This window comes from Nanorana parkeri, unplaced genomic scaffold, assembly GCF_000935625.1.
Source record: "Nanorana parkeri isolate BGI_ZX_2015 unplaced genomic scaffold, ASM93562v1 scaffold431, whole genome shotgun sequence".
Classification (NCBI taxonomy): Eukaryota; Metazoa; Chordata; class Amphibia; order Anura; family Dicroglossidae; genus Nanorana; species Nanorana parkeri.
The window spans coordinates 354,482-362,718 of NW_017306699.1; the positions used below are offsets into that span (position 1 = coordinate 354,482).

Consider the following 8,237-nt stretch of genomic DNA (forward strand, 5'->3'; position numbering starts at 1 on the left):
GACACAGGGGGGGGGGGAGTCTGGAATTCTGCTTTCAGATTTCGGTGCCTTTTTATCAATTTAACATATTGCATTGCTAAACTAACCATTTCAGATCAAGATGAAAATCTATGCCTGCCTCGCATACTACTCAGGTTTTGGCAGCCACTGCTCAAGGCTATGCACTGCCATGTTTTCACTCAGGAGCTGTTGGAAAAAATGTTTTCGGAGTTGGGAAGGTGCAAGGAGAACAACGCACATGCCAAAGTCCACTATCTGAGCTGCTGGATCTCAGAAATCTTGACTGCCAACCACAAAGCAGGGGCAGGTATGTAAAGTGTTAGGTATTTTTTTCTGCAGCAATCAATAGAATATTGAATGTTTGATCTGCTTCGGTATCTTTCCTGAGCCATAACTGATAAAAAAAATAGGTATATAAATGTATTTCCTTTTTTTATTTTTCCTGTCCTTATACTTCACTTTTTTTTTTTTTTTTTTTTAATGGTGATAAAAAGAGGTAAAATAAGAGTAAGGAAGTATAAGCAAAATGTGATATGCCAAGTAAAGGGCAAGTGGAAGATCAGGAAAGCGAGGGGAAAAAGGAAATGATAAAAATATAATTTCAGTTTCCTTTTTTCTTTTATTACTCTGTCTTCCACTTCCCCTTTTTTCTTTCTTCCTATTTCACTAGTTTTTTTTTTTCTTTTTCTCTTTTTGTAGCCTTTTCAATCACTAAACAATACAAAAAAATTTATTTGTGTACTCCAGGAAAACCTTTTTTCTTAACCCTTGCAGTGGGGGAGGAAGTAAGAAAAGATATAAGTGAAAGTAAGAGAGCCAATTAAACAATAGGGAAAGTGGAAGAACAGGAATGAGGGGGGAAAAAAAGTTAATATTTTCTTCCTTCTGTTCTAAATATATTAGGAAATTTAAAGAATGAAATACCTCTTATAAAAATAAACAGAATTTAAAAGAAGGCGGAATTTGAAAACATTGATGAGAAAGGATTAACATGAAATTGATTTGAGGCAGAATGAAAGAATTGGGAATTTTGTACATATCATGGTGATTGAAATAAATAAGGATAACATCGATGTTTGAACTATTAATTTTTAACCCCTAAATGATACTGGGAATGAGTTAAATGGGGCGTGCGAGGAGTGACAGACTAACTGCAGTAGTGAAATACCGGAGGTATTGTGCGTGATAACATAATTTGATGTTATCGCATGGTGTGCTTCATGACGTAGCGCTGAAGACTATAAATAGGAGCCGAAATGAGTAAGAAACGGCACTTTACCTTAGCACTTGCACAGAGCACCTCCATAGAGTTTATCCCCCTGATGAAGCCACATGGTTAGCGATAAAACACGTTGGGGTACACTTGGGGAGCATTGTAGTGTTGGTTGGCCTTAAACGTAAGCTCTTTAAACAGTAGAGGAATAAAAAAAAAAAATGGAAAGAATAATTATAGGGATACGATAGTTGGCACTACAGGGCTATCACTATAAGAAGATGGTCACAATTTTTTGTCAATATGTAAAAAATTAAATACGTGAAAATTCAAAATATAAATTCTTTTAGTAAGTATAAAGGATAGAGGAGAAAGGCAGAAAAAAAAAAACTAAGTGGGTAAGAGTGCTGGTGTAAGCGTTACTATTGAAAGTGATGGTTATTTCTCCCCCTAACAATTTTATGAAGATATAGGGATCATATATAACAATTGACTGATTTGATTTTTTTTTAATTTGATTTTTTTAGATGGAAAAACCTCATTTCTTTCCCGCACCCAGGCATCTGTGAAAAGCAAATGGAAGCTTTTTAGTCAAGTAGTATACTTACAATGGAAACCGCTGATGCAGAAGTGCCTGGAGTTTCCATGTCGGACAACTCCACAGCTGCTGAGGCTGTAAGTGAGCTGGTTATGTACAGTGATACAACTTGTAATCAGTATAATGTTTAACTATTACTGTGTATTGTTGTTGATTTTTTTTATTTATGTTTTCTGGTAATTCTTTTTTTTCCTAAACCTCTGATATCCACTTAGAACCAAGTGCATTTGGAATGCTTGCTGTGAAAGCAGACCTAACATAACCTAACTTCCATATATGAGACTGTCTGCTCATTCAGCGCTGAAGTCGCAGCGCCATTAAAGTTTTGTACTAGCATGATTGCTGTGTAACTGTTATTGGTTTCCATGGTGCAGTAGTGGACAGAGGCTTTAGTTGCATTAAGGAAGCAGGGATGCTTTAGAAAATGGATTGGGGAGGGGTTGGTTGGATTCTGCTCTCTACCTGAAATAAGTGGGGGAAACATTTTTTAATTTGAATTTATACAATTTATCTCCCTCTGCCAGAATGTTTTCGTACATGAAGCCTCGATTGCCTGCAACCACACAGGAGAAGCTTCTATGCCTCTGCTCCATATATACCCAGAACGAAGATCTAGATGCATCTCTGGACTATAGCAACCAACCTATATACACTGTAGAAAGCCTTCAGTGGAAAATAAAGCAAGAGTCAAAGGCCAAAGTTTCCAATCATTGGGACAGATCATCGACTGAGGATGACGAGGATATGAATGAGCAGATGGAGGATGAGGAAATGATCACAGAAACATATGAGGAAGAATATATAGAGATGATCAATGTTAAATCTGCATCTGAGAAGAGAGCTGCATTGGAGGGCTCTGCATGGGGTGTCAGCTCAGGTATTCACTACTTAGTTCCTTTCCTTAAAATAAAACTGCCAATTTTTGTACCTGAATGTCTCCTCTTTGTAAGCTTGGCTGCAGGTACTCCCATGCCTCCTTTCAAGGTACGCTGTCTGATAAGATATCAGAATTGCACAGGGCAGCTAAAGATCTCGTGTATGTACTATGGGCAGATGTTACCTGAGCATGTCAATGTGCACTTTATGGAAATAATGTTGCAATATACTCGCTGTTGGTCACAAGTGACACTGTGGGGTCTATTCACAAAAGGGTGAAGAGTTTGGAGAAGGCAGGAGAAGGGAACAATCTAGGACAACAGAGCTGAACTGGAAAGTGAGCTGAATTGGAGAATTTTTCCAAATCAGCTATGTTGTCCTAGATTGTTGCCTTCTCCACACTCATCCTTTTTGGGAATAGACCTGTAAAACTTTTTTTTGTTTTTTCTGCCTCTGCCACGTTTTAATTTCTTGGCTGCTGTAGATAATGTCCTAAATGGATTGCATTTCACAATGAAGAGTCTAAGAATCTGAGTATCATACTTCCATTGAGGCTTCCCTTAACTTGAAAATGCCCCTAATTGGCACTTCAGCTAAATACATGGTGTGTGTTTTTTTTTTCTTCCTTGATGAAGAAGGTTCTTTAGTGCTCCCAAAATTCTTTGGCTTGCATTTTTATCTATTTCCTCGAAGACTTTTATTGCTGGAGACACAACAGGAAGTTAGAGGAAATCCAACTTTTTGACAATTGAGGTTTTCTGTGACCCGGCTTGGGAGATTCATTCCGACAGATTTACTCAACTTTCCTACTCTGTTAATAGCCAGAAAGGAAGTTGAACAACTTGTATATAAGGACACAACCAGGTTTCAGCAGGTACGTTTCACCCGTATTCACATTTTTGAATGGGGGATTGTGCTTTCGTTTTACTGTTAGTCCACTTTGACATTGGATGATCAACAAATATAACTTCATCGAAGTGCAGTGTGGTTATGGATTACTTTATTTTTGCAGAATGTGTTAAGTGGAGCGACTACCCTCTAGGACTGGTACCAGGGCAGACTCGGGACCCCAGCTGCCTTCTGATTGAGAACTACTCTATGATGTCTGTCCTGGAACAACAGGACTCTGAGGCTAGGAAGAATGGACAGAGCACCCTGATGGGGTAAGGAGCAAACATGCTGACTTGACTTTTTTTTTTTTTTTGATGTGCATATACAGGTGAAACTCTAATAATTAGAATATCGTGCAAAGTTTATTTCACTAATGCAACTTAAAAGGTGAAACTAATATATGAGATAGACTCATTACATGCAAAGCAAGATAGTTCAAGCCGTGATTTGTCATAATTGTGATGATTATGGCTTACAGCTCATGAAAACCCCAAGAACCCCAAATCCACAACCTCAAAAAAGTAGATTATTACATGCAATCAATAAAACAAGGATTGTACATAGAACAATATCGGACCTCTGAAAAGTACAAGCATGCATATGTACTCAGTACTTGGTTTGGGCCCCTTTTGCAGCACTTACTGCAATTACTTTTGCACGATATTCTAATTATTCGAGTTTCACCTTTATGTTCTCAACAGCCCCGGTCCATCAGTATGTATTTTGGGGCTTGTGCTGCATCTACAATTCTTCTTGTGCTTAAGGTGGACAAGGAGCAATACAAGGCACTCAGATTTTAAAGTGTGGTTCCACTTTTGCACTGAAGGTTGAGAAAACCCCACTATATTTGTTGCTTTTCGCATAGCTAAAAAAAATGGACATATATTTCTTCATTGTTTAGATATTTCTTTGGTGAAGGACTTTGCTCAGATTCCAAGGTTCTCTGAGCAGTTTGAAAATAAAAGTTTAGGGTCAGAGTGTCGTCTTCTCATGAATATACAATGCTTCCAAGTCTTTAACCCTTTGTTAGGACAGACAGTCTAGTTTACAATTGATAATGAAATCTGCCAGCACAGTACAGACCGGGTTAGAGTAAACTTTAACATTACATGGAGGAAAGTTAGGTAGGAGCTTTCTAAGCAATTATAAAACGCTTAAAAAAATAAAACCATAATTCTGCTTACATTTTTAAGTTAAAAAAAAAAAGCTTTAGAAATTCCGTGTTACTTACCTGAGAGATGACTGGTTCCTCTTTCTACAGGAAACACTATTAGAAAATAGAATATAAAAAAATAGCCAAGGGTGGGAAGTAGGCTTACTGTCCTTAAAGAGTCCCAGAAATACCATTACTGTAGAGCAGGGGTAACCAAACTCTGGCCCTCCAGCTGTGGTGGAACTACAAATCCCATGAGGCATTGCAAGATTCTCACAGCCACAGGCATGACTCCCACAGAGAGATGCATCATGGAATTTGTAGTTTCCCCACAGCTGGAGGGCCGGAGTTTGGTTACCCCTGCTGTAGAGTCTAAATGGGAATTTCCCCAATCATTTTCCAGGATAGCAACCTGAGAGAATAAGCAAGAAACAACCAAGCCTACCTTCCAGGGTGGGACCACTGCCTGCAGAACCTTTCTGGCCAAAGGCTAGGTCCTGCTGCATCAGGACTTCCGCTCTATAATGTCTAACGAAGGTGTCCTGATTCAACCAAACTGCAGATCTATGCCACTGAAGCACCAGCCTTCTCTGGCCAGGAAGTTGCTAAAGACCTGGTAGAAAGCAACTTAATTAGCACTGGAGTACTAAGACCTTCCTCTTTTTATACACATAAGAAATGGTCTGATCCATCTTGCTATCGAGGCGCTAGAAGCTTGCTACTGTCTTCTAGGGCTTGAAGAAAAGCACAAAGAAATGGCTAGACCTTCTAAATGTTCTGGTGACCTCCAAGTACCTTAGGAGTAGCGTCTCAAATCCAGACAATGAAAAACCTCCTCTGTAGGATTTTTAGGATTGCCACAAAAAGATGGCAAGATATTCTCCTGGGAACCTGTGAAAACTAGAAACCACCCTGGGTGAATACATATGCCTGAGAATAACCCTATGTGGCAAAATGGTAAGACCTGGATCCTTAATGGATTGGGCCTGAAGTGATTCCTAACAAAAAGGCCATCTTTAAGGACAACGATTTAACTAATACTACATCAGTGGGCTCAAAAGGAGGCTTAGACAAGCCACCCAATACCTTCGAGCAATCCCAAGGAGGAAATGCCCTAGCCTGCAAGGGCTTAATTCGTTCTGTAGCCAAAAGCAAACGTTTAACTAGGGGATCCTCAACATGTTTGCCATTTAGGAAAACTGAAAATAGCTGAAACCTGAACTCGAACAGTTTCTCTATTCCATCTTACAAGAAATCCAAACTAGGGAAGGGAAAACAATACTTGTGTTTTTTGACACCACAGTGAAAACACCTTCCAAACCTTACGATAAATTTTCCTGGTTACCAGCTTTCTCTTGAATGGAAAAGTATTAATAACTTTCTGGGAACATCCCTCTAGGATCTTCCTCTCAACAACCAAGCTGTCAATTGAAAGAATCCTGGTTGAGATGTAGCACTGGCCTGAGAGAAAGGATCCAAGGAGGCCATAGCAATCTTTTCTGAAGCTTTGTAAACCAAGACGTCTTGGGGCACCAAAATGAGTCTGCATGCTGACTGATTTTTGTTTCAGAAGAACCTGAGGGGGAAAAGCATAAGCCAGACTGAAATCCTAAACCTGAGATAAGGCATCTATGCCCTTTTGACCCTTTTTATTTTCAAAGCGAAAAGGACCATGGGGAAAAAAGTAGCCACCCTCCAGATGGAAGGACAGTGTCTGCATGAATTCACAGATTATTGATCTACAGCTGAGTGATGCACAAATAAGATACATTTTTGTTACTAATATAGGGATATACCTACTATTATCAGTGCCGATACCGAGTACTCGTACTCTCCCAAATGTGTAGATACTTGCCTCAGCTACTGGAACTTTTGGTCAGAGGAACATCTCTCTGAATGGCAGTGCCAAGGAGCATGAAGACTGCTTCATTTCCAATCGGAAGCTGGGCGGCGCGTAATGACTCGCCTCCCGGCTTCTCGATTAGCTTGGAAGCTGGCTTCACTTGTGGTCAGGAAGCCAGGCTGCCTCGGAAGTCAGGAAGCCGCGAGGCGGGTCATGACATGCGGCTCGACTTCCTGATTGCTAGTAAGCTGGCTCCACTTGTTGCTACGCAGCCTGGCTTCCTGACCAATCAGGAAGCCGGATGGCACCTCATAACCCTCCACCAGGCTTCCTGATTGGTGAGGAAGCCAGGCAGCCGCGGCATGTAAAGCCAGTGTTCTTTTGATAGAACAGCAGCTTCCCAGGCAATCAGGAAGGCAGGGGGTCATGATCAGCTGACTTCCTGATAATCGGGGCACACTGCACCGTTATCAATACTCTGCTTCGGCGAGTACAGAACAAAAAAACATCAGTACTCGGTACCGAAAAACCGCTATCAGTGCATCCCTAGTTAATAGTATTTTTAAGATTTAACTCCTGAGTTTAGTGTCTCCTTATCCCATTGCTACAATATAGAAGGTTCTCTTGTTTGGTGCAGAATCTCAACAACGTCACGTTATATGTAGAGTTTTTATTTATTTTTTGCTCAGTTGACGAAATCTGTTTAATGGCCATTTATATTTGCAGCACCCAGAATATCCGATCATCTGACAATATGTTCTGGACTCAGAATGAATTGAATCAAATCAAAGCTGGCCTTCGACTCTTCTGAAGGGTTTTATTTCCATCTCTGCTGCTTTTACACGGAGCCTTTTATAATCTGACTTCTTAGTGCAGATGGACGAGCAGCAAGAACAACTTCCCTGAACTATGTCCAAAGTGTATTATTATATTTTTTTTTTTTTATGGCAATTCACTTGTATAGGTTTCCTAATTATTCTCATTTTCAAAATTGTTTGTCAAATTTTGTTTTTTGTTGTGCTAAAAAAGCTTGTTTAAATACATTCATTGTGTATAACTGATCATTGTGGTGATTATGCTCTCAAGCTCACCCTGCATAGAGATTTTTCAGCTCACAGGATAACAGTCTAAGCACCAGCAGACCCTGTTTATTATTGGGGCAGGTTAACCAAGCAGTTAACCTCACACTCTCACACTCTCACACTCTCACACTCTCACACTCTCACACTCTCACACTCTCACACTCTCACACTCTCACACTCTCACACTCTCACACTCTCACACTCTCACACTCACACACACTGTTCACAGCATATGTTGTATTTCTGATCTTTGAAAAATGTCTTTCTTACTGGCTGCCACCTCCAACAGAAATGTAATAGAATGTACAATATGTCAGGAAGGCAACGTTCATTGATTTCTGATTGAAACATTCAGAGATTCACATTAACCGTTTTTATTTACTACAATAAAAAGCAGTGAAGCGCCACAAACTTGTCACTTCTCAATGAGAATTCCTCCTAGGCACACTGCAAGATGCTGCCCCAAAAGAAAGCCGGGAAAGCTGTAGATCTGTGGAGTAAACACAAGGGGGCGCCTTTCCTGGTGCAGGTCAATTTTATTTCAGTAAGCATGAGATAAGAACAAAAAACGTACTCACAAA

The 8,237-nt window shown here is 40.0% G+C and overlaps 1 protein-coding gene across 1 annotated transcript in view; it reads left to right on the top strand.

Annotated features, from left to right (window-relative positions):
- Positions 1-7,578, top strand: part of LAS1L (LAS1 like, ribosome biogenesis factor) — a 29,487-nt gene extending 21,909 nt beyond the window's left edge. The window contains 5 exon segments of the mRNA XM_018560077.1: positions 95-307; positions 1,741-1,888; positions 2,336-2,688; positions 3,700-3,850; positions 7,301-7,578. Of these exon segments, the coding sequence (XP_018415579.1) occupies positions 95-307; positions 1,741-1,888; positions 2,336-2,688; positions 3,700-3,850; positions 7,301-7,385 (950 nt within the window). The 3' untranslated portion in view covers positions 7,386-7,578.
- Positions 7,579-8,237: the final 659 nt, after the last annotated feature.